The 18980-nt window shown below is 44.6% G+C and overlaps 2 protein-coding genes across 3 annotated transcripts in view; both read right to left on the bottom strand.

Annotated features, from left to right (window-relative positions):
- LOC6730750 (protein O-mannosyl-transferase TMTC1) overlaps window positions 1-10398 on the bottom strand; it is a 41400-nt gene extending 31002 nt beyond the window's left edge. The window contains exons 1-2 of the mRNA XM_016179438.2: window positions 10066-10398; window positions 4045-4324 (exon numbers count right to left, since the gene is read on the bottom strand). Coding sequence (XP_016023167.1) covers window positions 4045-4073 — 29 coding nt within the window. The 5' untranslated portion in view covers window positions 4074-4324; window positions 10066-10398. The remainder of the gene's footprint in view (window positions 1-4044; window positions 4325-10065) is intronic.
- Window positions 10399-15639: 5241 nt separating this feature from the next.
- On the bottom strand, window positions 15640-18434 carry LOC6730749 (gustatory receptor 23a). Of its 2 annotated transcripts, none has more exons than XM_002077881.4 (3): window positions 17215-18434; window positions 15884-16042; window positions 15640-15828 (listed from the first exon to the last, which is right to left on the bottom strand). In XM_002077881.4, the coding sequence occupies exons 1-3, from the start codon at window positions 18082-18084 to the stop codon at window positions 15745-15747; spliced, it is 1113 nt and encodes a 370-aa protein (XP_002077917.1). In that variant the 5' UTR covers window positions 18085-18434; the 3' UTR covers window positions 15640-15744. The 2 variants fall into 2 exon arrangements, with proteins under 2 accessions (XP_002077917.1, XP_016023166.1); XM_016179437.2 differs by lacking the exon at window positions 17215-18434 and adding an exon at window positions 16100-16981.
- Between the last annotated feature and the right edge of the window lie 546 nt (window positions 18435-18980).

Raw genomic sequence — 18980 nt, 5'->3', positions numbered from 1 at the left:
CCTCCCATCTCCCATCTTCAGATGATTCCCATTCGCCGGGATCCTTGGAGCCCGTTTTCTTGGCGGCAACATCGGGGCACGCGCTCTCCAAGAACAATCAAATTTGCAACGAGCTGCTCCGGGTGTAATATTCCGGACGAGCCAGTCAGACATGTGGCCGTGCTCCTTGGGTATCCTTGTGCTCCTCCCTAACCACCTCCTGCGGCCCATCCTGCTGCACCGCATGCAATGATGTGGATGTGGGTGGCACTTTCATAATCGAAACACTCGAGCCAGCCGGAAAGAAAGCCAAAAACCGACGCAGCTCCCGGAGCTTCGAGCCCATTAAAGCCGTAAACGGGGCATTCGAAATTTAAAGAGGCAAACTCCCCCCTGAAAACCGCCATTGTCTGCAGAGGAAGGACTGGATGGAGCACACATATGCTTAACGCTTACTTTTGGGACTGACTGTATGCGGTACATGGTATATGGCCCGCCGGATGGATCCCGTTTATACTATAGTTGGCGGAGCAGGCCTTAAACGGTGGCTTCCCCCGCCATTCTCCGACTCTTTTTTTATTTGCATATTTTAATGCAAATTGTGCAGAATTAATTTAGTGCTGTTTAGTCTCGAACTCGAAGTCGAGACCCGACCCCAGATCCCGGATTCCCCGTATCCACCCCATCTCCTCCAGAATTTAACACACTTTTCCCTGTGTATGTGTGGGCTTGTGTCGCGTGGGTGGTTTCGTTTCATATGTAAATATTCAAGTTTCAAGTTATTTTGCCCTCAAGTTCGTCGTCGTCTCCATTGTCGTTTTACTTTATTGTTTATGCCCGAATTGTGTTTGAGGAGCAGTGGAGTGTGGCCTAGTTTTGGGTTCAAGGGACAATGAATGTGCGAAAAATATTTTATGAGCTATATTATGTAAACCGAATTTAGTTTTCCATTTCCCCGCCTTTGTTTGACATTATTTGCTTGGCCCTTATTTGGGGTCCATTGTGCAAGTTTGTTGGCCAAACATTTTGCAGCCATTCGCCGTGGCCGTGAATGAACCAATTCGGATACGAATTCGGTTTGGGAAATCTTCAAATTCCATGGAAAGTCTCATTAGCCGGCCTTCAGAAGGCCCGCTTGAATATTCATGCGTGAAGAGGCGACAACCGAGAGAATTATTACAGGGAATTGCATAAAAAATGTTGCTCACGTTCAAAGGAAATGAAATGAAATGAATTTCTGAGCCGTCCCTCACTTTGCTCGCTAGTTATCTGGCTCCGTTTGCCCTGGTCCCGCTTTTCCGCTCTTTTTTACATTTTTTTTTGTGCTGCCGGAGCATCTGCAGTTGGAGCGCGGTAGCTCTGGGAAATTTATGCTGATCATTCATAATGTCAAAGACGCGCCAAAGGATAAGGGGCTGTGCTCCAGGACCTCGGACTAGGCTCGACCCCGGCGCGAGAATGAATGGCCCAGGTCAGGGCAGGACCACTGATAGCTTGGCCCACAAACGCTGCGCTGTTCGGCCCAAAATTTGGTTAACTCCTCGTAGCCAACGTTGCGTATGAGTAACTTTTGCGTGTGGGGAACTCTTCATTTAGCGTGTGCAACACTTTAAATATATTTAAGCCTTACATTTTCGGTTTATAAATTCAATTTCTTGCATAGTTTCCCAATAACAATCTGATTTTCCCAAAGAGGACTTCACTCCGCATGGCGTTGAAATCCACTTTTACTGATTCACCTTTTGCGCTCAGCTTTCGGGGACTTCTAATCATCGCCACATTATCATCCAAATGAGTGGGGCAAGGGGAATGTTAGGAGGGAGGAAAGTGAAAGTGAGTTTCCATTTATGGCTAAACAAATGCCGTGAGCTGCTCCCTCACCCCAGCTTCTGGCCAAATTATTTATATGGAAAGCGAGTACTGTCGCCGAGTCGGGGGAAATCAGCAAAGCAAAGCAAAGCAAAGCAGAGCAACAGAAACACGAAAAACCGTGCACAATAAGAAGGGAAAATCAATTTCCGCTTTCGAAATAATTCCAAAGCCATACAAAAGCCGGGGATCCAAAGCCGAGGCTGAGCTGCGACTAAAGCCAAAAGGAGCAGAGATGAACGCAAAAAAGTTGCCATTATCCTGTGCGGCAGCGGCAGCGAGATAAGATATTTGCACAAGAATGGCATTCAGTTGATAAAATCCGATTTGAAAATGAGCGAATGCCTGGCAATGAGCAAGACACGCGGCTCCACAGGCCAGGAAGCCCACGGAAGGCCAGGATGAAAAAATCGAAGGACTCGGAAACAGGACTCGAACCGAGCTGAAACACAGAGCAGACCGACCGCCCGGTTGGGATAACAATTTTATAAATAAATATTTGTGCGGGCGAGTCCTTCTTGCCGACTGCTGTCTCTTTGCGTCTCGCTTTTGAACTCAACTATCGGGCGATAAATCATTTGAAGTCTCCAACACCATTGGCCCGGTGACAATCTCTGCCGGACGGACGTACTGCCTCCATCTTCCAGCTTGCAGCTTCCGCCTTCCGCCAGCTACCCAGACCCGTTCTTCACGCACTTTTGGGCCCGTAAATCTGTGCCGGAGAGGAAGACAAAACAGGAGGAGAAAAAGTAAAATGGAGGGAACTGTTCAAGTAGAGAAACGGAAGCGTGTCTCCGTCTGATAGCCTCAATGACTTCCGTTCCTGGCGTTTAATGCTTTTTAATGAGTTGCTCCTGCAAATGTTTGAGGACATCGACAAGGACGTGGACGTGAATGTGGACGGGGATGGGGATGTGTACATGGACATGCAGTGCTTAATCGATTTTATTGTCGGCTAGCCGAGGTCTCAGGTCAGGAAATTGCTCAAGTTCCCCGAAACGCTTAAACTTTAATTTGGTTCCACAATTTATAGCATACCTTTTGGGGCAGTTTATTGCGTTCGAATGGGTTCGTTGCGAAAGATATGATTATGAGTTGTAAAAGGATTCCCGAGTTAAACTAAAATAAGGATCTTTAGATAAGTAAATAATGGAAGAGACTTTATAGAAGAAAACCCTGTACAGCAATCTCCAAATATTTTATTTGAACGAAAATATTTTCTTCAGTGAATCTGATTTAGGAAGCACCCATAGATTGATGGCCTCGTGTCCCTGCCCTGTGAATCCCGATTTGAGTATTGTGTCCAAATCGTTTTCGGACGACAGTTTAGAGTTCGATTGGCCCTGGCTGGCGCTTGAATCAACTCTGATTACTTATGCCGGTCAGGTAAATCCTTTAAAATTGTCTCCTGCGTCTCGTTTTCGTTGCGGTGGTGTCAGGACCTGGTTTTCAGTCCGACTTGGCCAGTTGGCCAGAGGACTTGATTTGTTGGCTGGGCCTTAAAGTGGGGCTTTAATTTGTTTTGGCCAACGGGAGCGATTTGCTCGGAGCGCGGCCATATGTCTTGGTTGCCAGGCACCAAGATGAATGCCTGGGGCCGCGGGTGCTTGGCTTCCTTCCTGGGCCGCTGGACTGCCCACTCCACTCCACTTCATCCACCGCCTTGACAAATGAGTGGCCCAAAGGTCGTTGCCAGGGTCGCGCTGGCCGCTGCTGTGTTATTTTTTGTATTATTTGTTTATGCTTTGCCCGTCCGCCGTTCTGGTCTATTGAAAAATCTTTCTTTCGGGCGGGGAGAAACGCAAAACGCGAAACGCAGAAGGAGCAAGTAATGCAGGAAGATAAACAAGTAGCCGCAAATGGCCAGGACGACGGCTCCTGACCAGTACCACTTCCGGGCCACGTTCTCGGCCAGGACCTAACAAATTGTGGGCAATATTTTCATTTCATCAGGAGTGTCCTTGGAGCGCCTTGGGAAAAAGAACCTCCCCCTCCCCCAACCAGCTTCCCAGTTGGCAACTTTATTGCATTATTGAAAAACTTGTCAAAATATTTTGAATGTGTAGAAAAGCTCTCGGCTCTTATTAAATTTACCCCCGCCCCTCGCGCCTCGACTCACATAATTGTATGAAAATATTGTATTTCAAGACGTGGGCAATATCTCATATTATTATTGTGTTTATTTTCACAACTTACCTCGGACGACGGCACTTGGGAGTGTGCATTTTTAAGCGAGTGGCTTTGTGTGGCTCCGGTGATTGGAATTGCTCATGGTTTAATTAACGCAAATGGCAGTATTAAAATTTTATGCATATCATATTTTATGCAAGTAAGGAATTTTAACAGCAACAACGATGCTTTTTTGCGTATTCATGTTTTGCCATCAAGTGAATTCGTTGTGGTTTAATTAAAATGCTGTTGATCCTTGCCGGATTCGTTGCATGTGTTATTTTTTTGTCTGCGTTTCACGGTGGCACTGCAAGGAAAATGTGAAATATTTATTTATTAAATATTATGTTTTTGATGCATAGAAGTGTTTTTATAACGTGTGGCTTCGGTGAAGCCGAATGCGTTCAGTCAGCTGCAGAATTAATTTATAAAATTGCCAAAAAAATTCCTAATGAAATGCCACACTAGTCGGCAAATTAGATGGTCAGTCCTTCGAGTGCTTCGAAATATCAAGATCGATTCAATTCGATGCATTCCAGTCATGGCCTTGCGGATTCTAAAATGAAATTCTATGCACCCCATGACGAGCTGGTTACCCATTGTGCTCCCCATTAAATGTGGGTTTCCATTGCACGAGTGTCCAGCACAAGGAGCGCATCTAATTGATGGCCAAACCGGATGGATCCTTCGGCCAGGACCTCACTGCCATGCCTGCTGCCGTGTAAAGTAATCCAGGAAGAGCAAGTTGCTGCCCGGGGGAAGGGGGTGGGGGGTGCACGTTTTATTTTCAGAAATAATGAAGCTCATGCTGGGGGAATAATGGGTACATATTGATGAAATTTAATACGTCGAGAAAAGCTCAATTTGCTCGTTGGCTAAGCGGGCTGCGTTGGTGCAGCACAATTCGCATCAAATTTCCAATTAAACAACAAATTCTAATTTATATTGCGCAAGCTGCCCGCTTTTGTTTTGTTTGGCTTTGTATCTAATTCATAGTAAATTATTTCGGGGTAATTATTTTGCGGCCGGCTATTAAATATCTCTGACATGCCATCGCGCTGTTTGTTTGATGTCAGACAATTGTTTTCGATTCATTAGTATGAAATTCGTTTCTCTTTTTCGCAGTTTCCCACTTTCGCCGGAGAATATCTATATGTATGTATGTAGTTCTATCCATTGTGCTACGTTGCGGCGCGTAATTGAAAATGTGCTGCCTAATTAGTAAAAGGATTTCTGGCGCATTTCCCCCCTATCCACCATTTCCCACCATTTTCCCGTGTAAATCAATAGCCGTCGTCGATGTCAATTCTGTCAGGATGCCAGCCGCCAAAATGTATCTGTTGTCTATTGTGTGAAAATGCGCATATGGCAATGGCAGCACAAAGGACACATTTTAAAATCGAAGTCGAAGGAGCAGGCTAGACTAGAAAGCTACCTCCTTGGCTTTTCTATTCTACACTCCCAACTAACTTATACTACATATTTTCAGTACATTTTTAAGGAAAGTTCCAAGGGAGCTCCTTCTTATTGTCATATAATTGCTCAATCCACAACTTAACTTAGCTATATAGTACCATTTATCCAGGGTACCTTGAAGTCTGTTTCGATTCAGATACTTTTCTTATAGAGACCTTTGAAAGCCCATCAGTGGAGCGAGTGTCACGCACATTTTCAGCACCCCTCCACCCCATTCCTCACCCATCTCAATGGCAATTTCTATGCGCATTTTTCTATTATTTATTGTTTTTATTCAGCCACAAACGAAATGGAGTTTTTGGGGTGGTGCTGGCATGTCGTGCTGACAGTTGGCATTGATTTCGTTTGGAGGCGCAAGGAAAATTAGCCACGTTTTTATTCCATTTGCATGCAGTGCGGAATCAAAATGATATTCATTTATATATGCGAGTGTATCCAACGGCAGTGCAATAATAATTCCCCTGATTTGAAATAATAACATTACCGCCTGTCGCATAAATTATGCTTAGAGTGAGCACAAACACATTTTTGATTTGCCAAACCGACTTTTTATACAGATTTCTATCATTATTATCCATCTGTTTCGCATGCCTTTCAAGCAACTTTAATTTTTTTAATGGCAAAAACACGAGGAATATTTGTTATAAAGTGGATTCCTGGAAGCAGCTTAAAATGGCTCAACAATTGAATTCAATTTGCTGGCACCCCTAACATTTTTGCAGGGGCGACGTCGATAAGTCAATTTCCGTATCGAGTCGATCGAAGGAAAAGCAATTAAATGGCCAGTGATGTGGGAAAATGTTCTTTAAATTGAAAATCATAATTATTCATGACGAGGCCGTGCTCTATACAAGTGGAGGGGGAGGAATGGCTATGCCCGGCTGAATGCTCTTTGGCGAGCTCTTAAATATAAAACATTTAACGCGCTCCTTTGTTGATGGCCCGACTGACTCATTCGCTTCATTTGTTGGTTGTTCGTTGTTGGTTGTTGCTTGTTGGTTGTATGAAAGTATGGAAGTATGGTCTCATATCCGTCGAGCCCATTGTGAGCGGTTTTTCCATCATATTCGTTGCTTTTCCCCGCTTGCCTCCTGCCTCTGCACTTTTCCGCATTTTCCATCCATTGAAACAAGTAATGAAGTTCTCTTCTGGCAAGCGGATCGTTCCGCTCCGCTGTTGTTTTCATTCGGTTTCATACTCTTTTTTATCGAAGCACGTTAAATTTTATTGCAATTGTTATGCGCTCACATCTTCGGCGCGATGCGTTGCGTTGCGTTGTGGTGGCGTTTTATATTTAATAAATTTAAATCACTTTATATGCGAGTTTTATGTGCGTTAATAATGCGTTTCAGCATTCATTCCCCCACTTTTTTTATGTACAAAGAGCAGAAATTTCAAAAGCAATTTATTCCGCGCAGTATACCCGATACAATATGGACATAAACTAGTCGGCGTTTATGTGCGATGTGCAGGATATTAATGATGAGTTTGGTATCCGTTTTAAATAAGTCACGGGGATCAGGACTCGAAGAGCAGGCCATCCGCCATTTAAATGGTTAACGCTCGAAATTAGTGAATTTGCATTTATTTATGATAGTAATTGCAAGGCTGTTGATTCCACGCAGCTTAACTTGCCACATTTAAAGTCTTAAACATATGCTCAATTTTAATGTGAAAATGCAAAATATAAGAAAACATACACTTTCAATATATTTATCCCTATTTTCTGGTCCATTCCAACAGCTTGCTCCTTCAATTTCAGCCACGCAGACCGTAAGAAGGACTCATTTCGCAATGCACACATACATATATGCCACATCTGGCTTAAATTGTTGCACACTCGAGTGTGTGTGGAGTTTTGAAAAAGAAGACTGCAAGTGCATAACTTTGTCTGTTTTGACCGCACCACCCACACCACCCAACGGCTGCTCTTCTGGCCAACTTGAAGCGAAGTTTGTGCAGTTTTCGCCACATTTTTTTTTATTATTTTGCCGGGGGTCCTTTCCGTGCACTTTGGATGTCAACACATCGACATAACGACACATTCGTCCAATTTACACACAGGCGAGGGAACTCGAGAAAGGACTGCGGCGGCAGACAAGCAGCAAACTTGAACTTTTGCGGCCAGCCAGATGTTGAGACTTACATTTACATTTTCCACAGATATTCGCACATGCATATATGTCGCAAAATATATATGTATATATACATCAAAGCGCCCACGACCACAACATTTTTGGCAACCGCGCGCACTCCTCGCACTCTAATTACATGTTGAGCCGGGGGAAAAGCCGGAAAATGGCGGGGGCCTGGCGGGAAACTCAAACTGAAAACTCGGCTTGAGCATGCGTTGTGGCTTTTCATTTGCATTCGCTTGGCGGAACTTCGTCTCGGAGTTTTAAGTGAATGAAATTTCTTGGCCAGGCCACTTCTTTCTTGCTGCCGAGGATAATTAAATTGGGCACAAGCACCAGGCCAGTGTACTTACACTACTATACTACTTCTATATTTTATTTATGATTTCTTCAGGCTCTGCCTTTTTGGCCCTTGTCACTGGTCCTCGAGAACGCCGGGCTGCGATAATTCCAGCAGGCGAATTTCTCCGTTCACGGTTTAGTGAGCAACAACAATTTTGCTTTGCTGCCATGAATGCATTTTGCAAGCAGCATTGCCCATCCGCCCCGTTGGCCCGCTTGTTTTGGGTTTTCTTCAGCTAAACTTTTTAGGGGGGGTTGGGGGGAAATCATTTATCAATGTCAGAGAATGCAGAACATTCTCTCTCCGCACGAGAGAACTTGTGCATGGCGGCAGATTGCGACGGCCTAGCCTCTGATATTGGGTGGTGGGGTGGTTGGGTGGTGGGGGCTTGTGGGCGGTGCAGTGCCTGCAAGTGCGTGAAACAAGTTGCCGAAACTTCTGACTTTGTTTCGCAAAATACTCAAGTGATTTTGAAAATTATGCACACGCATTAATGCATCGACCCACCACCACCAGACCAGACATGTTCGAAACTTTTTATCAAAATTGCAGTCCACGAGAAACAAGCGGCGAACATAAAAGTTCATCACACTCGTATCGGTAGCGAAAAACTTTGCCACTCCTTATGGCATATAGAACAACACAGAAATTGTAGCTATTTAGACTGTAGAAATCACTTGGAAACTAACAAAGTACCATATACTCGTACCATCGAAATGGGAACGGAACGCCAAAGGACTCTGGAAAATCAGCATAAAGTGCGCTATGAATATGGAAAGACGAGTAATTGAGGGGCATCAAATTGGTTCTGGGATTCAAACAATATCCGGCTGGCCCCTTTCGAATGAGGCGTGGCTTTGTCTTTGGCTTATGGCAGCAACTTTAGCACTTAGTGCCCGGACTCCCCTCCGGAATCCCACACTGCTCCAAAGCGGTCGAGCGAGTGTTCTAATCCTCTGGCCGCCACTTGTTTGCTGGCGAAACAAGTTTGCACTCAAAACTCGTAAATAATGGATGGAAAAAAGCGCAACCGCACCATTCATAATGGAAAAAGTTGCCCGGCCACTTGAAACTATTGCACAAGCCCCGAGCTGGCCGAGCTGGAAAGGATTCAGATGGGCTGGCTGCTCGACGCTCTTGTGCCGAGCCGATCCTCGGATGCATTACAGTCCCGGGGAAGCTGGGGAAGCGGGGGATGTAGAAGGAGCTGTGCCTGCCGCCGGCGTTATTGTCATGTGTACAGTAAAAATAACAAATAACAAACATCAACCAGAGCGGGGTGCAAGGGATTGCCTAGAAGGAGGTCCTCCGTCAGTGGTGCTAACTTCACTGTTTTCACGCCAGTCTTTGTAGACTACAAATTGTACTATATCATTATCAAATTAAATACACAAACTAAACACACTAACTAACACTAACTAAGCTAACTTAACATACGATTTTACTAGTTCAGAAATCTCTACTCCTACATCCTCTCACTTTAAGGAAATGGGTTAATGGCCGGATTTAAGCTGAGGTGCGAGCTCTGTTGCATCGATAGCCGGGCACAACTGGCTGGGGTGGTGGTGCAATGCCCGTGGTGGCTGTGGCCTTGGTGCGGTTTCCAGGATTCGGGAGCGGCAGCGGAAGTGCAGGCGGCATGGGTGCCAAGATAGCCTGCCCGCCCACAGCTTGTTTGGAAGCCAAGGTTATAGTCACATTTTTAATATGCTGTCTGTTCCGGTGCTGGACGTTGTTTATGATGCGCATATCCAATGGCATTCCGTGCAATTCCTTGCGTACGTATAGGTGTGCATGCCCGGCTATTTGTGCAATAAATTAAACACTGCCCTCGACTTTAAAATCCCATTCCGCATTCCGCAGGATGTGCGAAGAGAAAGTCACCGGGCTTTAACTTTAAACTTGCCTTATGGACCGTGTGAAATATGGTTCACTTCCCCCGAAAGGTGGCAATAAATTGAGATATTTATGAACTCATCTGTTGTAATTTAATTATGTTTCTAGCTGCCGGGCGAGCAGGACGTTTTCCCAGAATTGTGTTAAAGAATAGGACCGACCAATCGTATTGATTTCCATGTGAGTGCGGCGCCTTACCTTCAGCTCATTTACTTTCCGTTTCGAACTTGAAATGCGGCATAAGTTTTAAGGCCGGGAAAGCGGAAATGTGCAGCACACAAGCGAGGCGAATTATTGCAATATTTTCACTTTAGTGTGCATCTTGTGCGGATTTAATTCGATTTAATTTATGTTGCAGCATGTTCTGCACACATTGGCATTGGCATAGGCCGTTTCGCAGTTTCAGACCGGGTGGAATCGCCACCCCCCGAACTCGTAAACTCGTGATTTTTGGGCAGCAAGCCGGCGAAAACCGATAACGTGGCGTCCACCACGCGATTCGAGTGCAGCAGGCAGACTAAATTCACCAGCAGCGGCAGCAGCGAGTGACCCGAGCGACAACGAACGAACCCACCCCCATCCACCACACCCCACAGAGCACCGGATAACGGACTGCGCAGAAGCGCGCATATTCACTGTTATTGTGCTGCTAATCAACAGTGGTGGGTTTCGCCATTCCAATTCTACCCATACACTTTTAACATTTTTCTCTTTTAGAAAGTTATCCGCATTTTATCCGCTATCTTAACAGAAAGTCCCCTCTTGCTATAATTCTGTTAACAATTTAAACGAGTGCTGCTAATCCGCTGTTATCTATGAAATTATTGTATAGAGCTTATACTTAATATTATATTTAAATACCGACTTACTGCAGTGTTAAGAACAACCTTATTACAGTAAAAATGGTATAAAACATAATACAGCATCTTTAATTCGTTGACTGACCACAATTATTCATGCCATCTTCAAATCCTTTAAATTACACACTAAGCACATTTTAGAGAAATTTCGCCAGGCTTGCTAATAAGCTTTTAGACTTGAATAAAGGTTTATTCGCTTAAGACCGCACATTAGCATAAATTTATAAATCTGGATTACAAAATAGTTCCCTGCGTGTGGTTAATCCAGCCCACATAATCTCCATCCCCACGCAATTGCAGTTGTAAAGTTGAGGGAACAATGAAAAAGATAATGCGAATGCCAAATTGGATTCAATTAAATTAATTTGCATTTGTGGCATTTTAATGGGCACACTGGCATATGCAGCTCACAGCCCGAGGAAGACGGAAATGAAGTTTGATAAGTAAGTGCCTTGAATTATATGAAATGAAACCCAATTAGTCTGGCAAAAAACCAAAGCGAAACTATGATTTCACATGCCGACAGACGTCAGTGCTGCTCGCCTGGCGTTTTGCGTTTTCAATTTTCCCGCATCCTCAGATCTGTTACACTTGGGTTTTACATACTGCAACAGCTGACTGGAAACTGAACCACCCAAACCACCTAAGCCACCCAAACCACCCAACTCATCCGATCCGACTAACCCAAAGCGCTGGCTCTTATGAAGTTCAACAAATTATTGTGAATGGGATTTTTTTTGTTTTTTCGGGGTTGATTTGTATGCAGCGCTAAAAGCTTGAAAAATGTTTTACCCGCACGTGTTTCCTGCGCTTTGATAGAAAAACTCTCACACACCCGCAGACACACATTCGAGACACATTATATAAATAAAATGGGAAAAGAAAAGCACAACAATGAAATGCCATCCAGGCTAGTGGGTGGTGGGTGGAGTTTGGTGGGGTGTGGGTGGCTGCCAGCGACAGTCACATTACAATCTCGGGCGCTGCGGCAAGTGGACGGAGGATTGAAGGACCCTCATCCCCCAAATGGTGACATTTTTAGAGCGAGATCAAAAAATTGTGGCAATTTTTATACATGCTTGTGAGAGCGTTTGGAAGCTAAAAACGTAAATTGAAATCAGGATAGAGAGTGGACATTCTGACCTAGGTCAAGTTACCGCAAAGTCGCAAAATATTGATAGTACATAGTTTTTGAAATTATGTGAAAAGATATTACTAAAAAAAAAACGATTAAGACTAATATTATTTGTTAGTTACTCAAAATATGTCAATAAAACTTATTGAATGGAGAGATACTTACAGATCATTCAGAATTCGTTGCTCGATGGCCAGGAATGAACTATAAAATCCCATTGTTGTGGAAAAGATTTGATGGCTAGAAGGGAGGGACATTACAACTCTAATGAACGACTGGGCCAGGCCATAGCCAGCTGATTTTTATGTAAGCAATCGCCCCAGATCGGGACATGTCCATGTGGAGGGCAGGGACCATGCCCAGATTCATGCATCCCTTACCGGCTTACTGTTAACTTTGCAGATTTCCCCGGCTGGCTGACGACGGGCTGCATTTGCTCCAAATTGAATCCTGCGAGAATGCGCGAGACAAACATCTAAATTGTCAACGTAATGCGACAAAATATTGAAGTCAGCAGGTAAAGCCACCTGACACATCCTGGCCATCCCGGTATCCTAGTTTCCCCGTATCCCAGTGCGACTCAATCCAGTTGGCGGATCGGGAACGGGAACTGCCAGGCACGAATTCAATTTCGCGTCCACAGATGCCATTCACCTTCGGCACGTACGACTATCAACGTCAACAAGTTACCAGTGGGCGGAAGGAGGCGGTGGGTGGTGGGCCAATGGGCAAATGGGCGGCGTCTGCGACTGGGGCGTGGCAAACTAAAGTGGAAAACAGCAGTCAGACAATACAATTGCTTCCTTGACTGCAGCTGAGAGGCGACGACTTCCCGAGACATCTACGTTGTCCTGGCCAACGCTCCCAGTGCTCCTGACATTTTATACTGAATTATTTATTTAGTTTTCCTCCGTTTTCCTGCACCGCCCTACTCCTTTTTCCCAGGCGCTCATTATTCTCCTTTGTCCGTGTAGACTTTTCCATTTTTATTGCCCCGTGACGGGTAAACAAGGTTGAAACTTAAGCCGTATCACTTCCCAGTTCTCGCCAGCGAGCAGCATCCCCAGTAATTAAGTGCATATACCCGATCCGACCTTCCAAACATCTTTGATTACCTCGGAGATTTTCGCCCAACCGGGTGGGGGTGGGTCCAACGGTCTGCCAAAATTAAATATGACTGTGAAATATTTTCAATTTGTGGACACGAAAAAAGTTTTGTTCGCCAAGACGCCCGGGCTACATACATACATACATACATATACATTTTGTTACTTCTCCGGTTTACCCGTGGGAAATTTGCTAACGGAAAATAAAAGTTTCTGGTCAAGTGAGTGCAAAAGTTTTAAGTGACGCACTTTTTCACCCCAAGCCACCCACTGCCTTTCGCCTTTTCCTTGTGGTCCTGCCAGAGTTGGGAGATTACTTTTGTCGTTCGAATTTGGCAGAGTGGAATTTTATTAGGCCTGACTTATGGGCCATGTGTACTACATTTATATTTGTACATGTACATACATGTGTCCCCAACAAATTCGAGTGGCTCTTGATTAAATTCTTCATCTGGGATTGGAGTTGGAAAAGAACATTAGGCTGGGAAGTGATTGCATATGGGATTGGGTGTGGCTCATAATTCTCAATTGCTTGCGAGTATGAAGCGGAACTCTTGGTTATTAATAAGTATCTTAATCCATAACTTCTTGGAACAAGTTTTGCAAATGGTTATATGTTCCCAATCGGAGTCTTCAATCATTCAACAAATGAGCACCTTTTATGAGACTCAATCTTTACCCAGGAGTGCAGCCCAATTAGCATTTTGAAAATCCAAACAGATATAGCCACATATTGTGGAACGGAATGATTTCTATTGGCCTTGCTAATGATAAGGCCACAGGCTGTTCCATGCACAAAACCTGGCTTTCCACTCAAATTGAATCCGATTTCAAGTGAATTTTTTCCATGGCCCGAATCCATCCCAGCTGGCCGAGAAAGATGGATCTTCGAGTGCTGTGGGCCAGTGGCACGTCGACGAGACGAGTCAGAGCCATAAACAAATTCGTAATTGCCTTGTAATGCCTTGTGTTGACAGGACTCGACAACTAGATAAGGTCCTGGGCTCAGCCAGATGAATGGGAGCCAGTGGGGTAGATGGGGCTGGGGTTGGCTCTGGTGCTGGAATTAGCATAAAACTTCAATTTCGCTTTCACACACTGCGTCCGATGCAGAAAATGGGGGAAAACCATATTTTCCAGCTAGCCAACAAATCGCAATAGATTGCCAACTATAAAACAAAGGCCTGAATTATGGGAATGGCTATGAAATGGGGTTTGAGGTTGCAAACCGCACACATGACCCAATACGGAACACTCTGCATTAATTAGTAATTTATTCCAACTTTCGGAGCTCGGCTTTGCCACACACAAAGCTTTCTGTAAGTATGGACAACCGAGCCTCGTATGTGGAGTGTAAATGAACTTTTGTTCATTTGACTAATTCAATTTCGAAAGTTCTGTCCGTTCAAATTTTATGAATATTTAAAAACTTCCCCCGAAAATGATTCGCTGCTCGGGGCTGTGTGGGAAGACAAAGCCTCCTTCAAATTGGGAATTCATCAAAAAAGTTGAACAGTTCGCAAAGTGGATAAAATATTCATGCATGCAAGTTTCTATTAGTCCTAAAAGTTGGATTGGCTAATAATTCACTAAAAACCAATTAGCATTCCCCATCTCCCTCCGAGCAAAACTTAAACAGCAGTGGCCAAAACGCTTAGATTGAGTTGTGAAGGTAAGAACTATGGCATAGTATCTTTACCCAGTAAAAAGATATAGACTTATAGGACAAATTACTGTGCAACAATCAATGCTCCTTACACTATCTTATGATTCATTGTTGCTCCGATTCAAGTGGAATACCTTCTGGATAACGCTCACGCGGCTTTCGAGGGTGAAGGGCAGGCATTTCCCGCAAATGAAACTCTACTTGGACATGTCCATAAGTATTGGAAAAGGATTAACACCCAGTTAGCATGGAAAGCTAATGCTGCAATGCTGATAGTATTTTTTAGCCCAAAGCCGAGTAATTTAAGCGGCAAAAAGAGTACACGGCAAGTGGTGCTAATCCAGGCGGCTCATAAATATTTATAAGCGACTGCCACAGTTGTTATATGCTAATTTGGGCCAGAAGTGGCGGCACAGTTACATCTTGAGCATCTGCTGGTGCGGTAAATAATATTTACATGGCCCGGCATTTGCATAGCTAACGACAAAAACTGCTCCTCGAACACTACTCCTAGCTGCCACCATATACAGATCCAGATCCGGATCCTTGCCATATCCGGCGAGTAACCCCGAGCAGTTCCAACACCAGTTTACACAAATTAATGCGAACTCGCACGTGTTAATTCAAGGATGTGCGGCTGTTTCAGCCCACTCCCAGTTCTGTCCTAGTCGCCATGAATTTGCATATTAGAAAAAGTTTTCTGCTTGTGAAATGTCAGTTTAATATGCGTGAAGTAGTTCTGCTGCCTCCTTCGCCCCTCGCCCTTCGCCTCCGCATCCACATCCACATCCGCATCCTTCCTCATCCTTTTGGACTTGTAAAATGCGCTTAAGAAAAACGAAGATAAAACTTTGCGCAATCTAACTTTCAGCTCAACCCACTCCCAACTCGTGGGCGGCATAAATAATTAGGGTTACACACTTATAGGAGACACTGTGACAAAGTGAAACTGCTGCCGAGAGAATGTGTGTTTCATAATTAAATCATTGAGCATTTAAATAGTTTCATTCAGGCTGCAAACTCTCCAGACTCTTTTGGGAAATGAAACTAGGAAATATATATGCAATATATGTTACGAGACTTTATTCTACTATTGTTAACTGGATTCTCTCATCCGCTACTTCGCTTTGAACTCCTTTCGGCAAACATGAACTGTATGAGAATGACCAGATATGTGACCACAGCTGCAAACATCTGAATAGAAATTTAGTTAGTTACTTTGTCTTTCAGTGCCTTTCGATGTACTTACGCTACTGAGCAGATGCAGATTGAGACTGAAGAAATCCTTGGCGGTGACCACAAATCGCTGGTGCAGAGTTTGCAGCGAAAATTCGCTCACCAAATCATTGTATCGTTTGCTGCCCTGCGGTTTTACCAATTTCGAAATTAGACAACCGATTTGACGGCCCTGAAAAGATGGATACGATAGGTTTAAAGGACACATAGCTATTCACAGTGTCCTCACTAGATTATAGCTCTGTTGACAGTGCCAACAAGCAGCTGCCATCTGCAGGGCCACATTGAAAATAAACCCCAAGTTGAGCCAGATGGCATATATCCTCCAGGGTCGTGTTCTGATATCCACGAAAAGCCAATAGGAGTTGGACACAAAGAGCGCAAAGTAAACAATGATGATGGTCAGAAGGCTGCCTCCAAAACAGCCATTAATACGAACAAACATATAATGCAGGTCATTATAGCGCCTTTTCAGGTCTTTGACTCGATGGATCTGCTGGTCGAAGAACTGCGGCTTTTGCTTACTCTGTGGCCAACGACAGGATAATTCCCTGGCCAGGATCTGCAGCTGCAGCTTGGTCTGGCGAACCTTTATGTTCACCTTCATGACTTCCAGGATAAAGGATATAATCTGCATCTGCAGTGCCAGGAAACTGGGCAGCGTTTTCAGGTGATAGACCCTGATACGAAAGGCATATTCTGGCGCGTTCGAGCACACCAAATACTCGACTCCCAAAATGGGAACCAGCATCGCCAGCACAGTGGAGGCCAACCAGGGATCGGAGTCCTCGAACGCAATCGCTTCGTTCAACTGGTCCTGCTGGATTCTGAAACCATCAAGAAAGGAGGTAACCACAATGAAGGCATGTGAGACCGTCTGGAAAAATGTGAGCATATGCCGTAGTGAGCAGTCCAAAGGGCAGTCAATCGTTTGGGCATATATCACACTTTGAGTCCACATGAAAATATACCAGGTCAGCCAACCCAGAAACCGTAACCACAGGACCAAACGAGGTAGTCTACTTGATCTCAAAGAAAATGCCACCAAAATGAGATGGAAAATCTTAAGGACCACTCGTGAGATTGCTTGCACTCTTGTCGGCGGAAACATTGTTACTAAATGGGATTTAATTGGATGGAAATTCAGTAGACGTACTTGACAAAGTGACAATCCATCATTGTCATCGTTCATTAACTATGATTTGCCAGAAACTTGCACTTAGCCTATTTCTGCCTGATTGATTGTCCTCAAATTCTCATAGCTGCTGATTAGCAGTAGGGGCGTGTAAAGGTGGTCAGGATTGAGTTCAAAGCTTAATTTAAGTTTCCCTGAATATTACTTACATTTTCCGCACCTGAATCGCCGTGCCAAAATAGAGTGGCAATCGGAGTGCCAAAGTCGATCCCCGTGGCTCCGTTGAAGATCAGTGCACGGACATTGCCGCCATCGTACAAGCCCATGATCATCCAGTAGGCATTGGTCACAAACTGGAAGCTGGTCAGCAAATGGAGTCCCAGCATTCCCCATCCATAGCAGTCACTGAAGGTTTCGTAGCACTCGAAGATCCTTTCGTAGGTGGTGCGCAGGGCCTGGAGTTGAAGGAACTCGTGGACTCCGTAGGGCTGCCACAGATCATTTCCAGAGGCCAAGCACAACAGGGATCGGCGCAACTGGATCGATCTCTGGTTCAGATCCATGACGTGCTGCACCAGCTGGACATATCGATACCGAAGTAGCCACATTAGTGGTAAGGAAATATTAAACACGGGCGATACCGGCTCCCCGAAATTGGTCACAAGTCTCACGAGATCACATGTAAACTGCACTCCAATTAGTGGCAATAGGTATGCCGCATGGCGAGATCTGCCGAACATTCCAAGTCTTTGCAGCTGCAACTCCGTCTGGACTCGCAGATCCTCCAGCTGGCTGTGGGTCTTCTGCTTCAGGACACTCTCCAGCAGGAGCGCAAATCCCAGCACGGAGTTTCCCACGAACAGCATGGTGCCCACTGCATTTCCCACACTTTCGATGGCCACCCACGAAAAGCTGACGGCAACGTCCAGCAAATATATAATGTAAACTATCCAACAGCAGCGAATGGCCAATGATAAAAACAGCCATCCCAACTGCGAAATAGGAGGAAGTGGAACCAAGGCCAGTAGAGAGAAGATAACTTCCAGGAAACGGCGGGTCAGGCACTCCAAAGTCTTCATGTTGGCTTTCTAAACTGAAACTGGTTGAACTTACCATTGCTTTTCTCTATAGCAATCAGCTAGTTAATTGAATCATGACTAGGGATATTTCCTTTTACTCAAAGCACTTTACACTTGACACTGATTGATGTCTAAATTAATTGTAATTACAGCTTAAAAGATAATTCTTAGCAAATGTGTAAACTCCTAAAGTCCTTCTTCGCAAACGCTCTTGTTGTCAGTTATCAAAAACTGCAGAAATGTTATGGCATTGATGATGAGGTAAATGTAGATTTCAAAGACAAGATCGCGATCGCAAATGATTTTTCTGTTCCAGATAAAATTCCGAATGGGCAAAGATTGCTGCTGCAGTAGAAGAACTTGATACTGTGGTTGGTTATATAACAAAATAAATAAGATACAAATCTCAATTGCCAAGCTTACCTTGCAGCTTATGAGTCTGGCAAACTTTTGCAGGACTAAATGATCCTGCGGCGTGTGAAGGAGCTCCACGAGAAGGATATTTTGCGAGAGCTGAGTTTCGAGTTGTCTCAATCGATCGTTGGCTGTTCCCATAAGCAGGACCGCAAGAAGTGGGTGTAAGCAGGTGCCCAGTTTTTTAAAAATTAGCACATAAACTCGATCGATCATCGGTGTTTCAGACAAGGCAAACAAGCAGTAAAACGTGTAGGTACTTTCGTGGGCGGTATAGTAAATACTGATGAACAGCATGGACGAGGCCCTCAACCACGCATTGGTCATCCGGAAGTGAATGGTGCCCATTTCTTTGTAGATATCGAATACCGTTATTAACTTGCGGCTCAACTTGGTACTGAGTTGACCACGGTCTTTTACGTTTTCAATATAAGAGTTCAAGAAAGTGCTTATGGCTTGCAGCCAGCTTAGCAGAAGCAGTT

The sequence above is a fragment of the Drosophila simulans genome, chromosome 2L, assembly GCF_016746395.2.
Source record: "Drosophila simulans strain w501 chromosome 2L, Prin_Dsim_3.1, whole genome shotgun sequence".
Classification (NCBI taxonomy): Eukaryota; Metazoa; Arthropoda; class Insecta; order Diptera; family Drosophilidae; genus Drosophila; species Drosophila simulans.
This window is presented reverse-complemented; position numbering and strand designations above follow the sequence as displayed.

Excerpts from the sequence above, each read along its gene's own strand:
- LOC6730749 (XM_016179437.2), bottom strand. The coding sequence starts at position 16,981 with ATGTTTCCGCCGACAAGAGTGCAAGCAATCTCACGAGTGGTCCTTAAG. Across the intron at positions 16,043-16,099 it reads GTCAACAGAGCTATAATCTA|GGCCGTCAAATCGGTTGTCT; the intron begins GTGAGGACACTG and ends CCATCTTTTCAG. Across the intron at positions 15,829-15,883 it reads ATCTGCATCTGCTCAGTAGC|ATGTTTGCAGCTGTGGTCAC; the intron begins GTAAGTACATCG and ends ATTTCTATTCAG.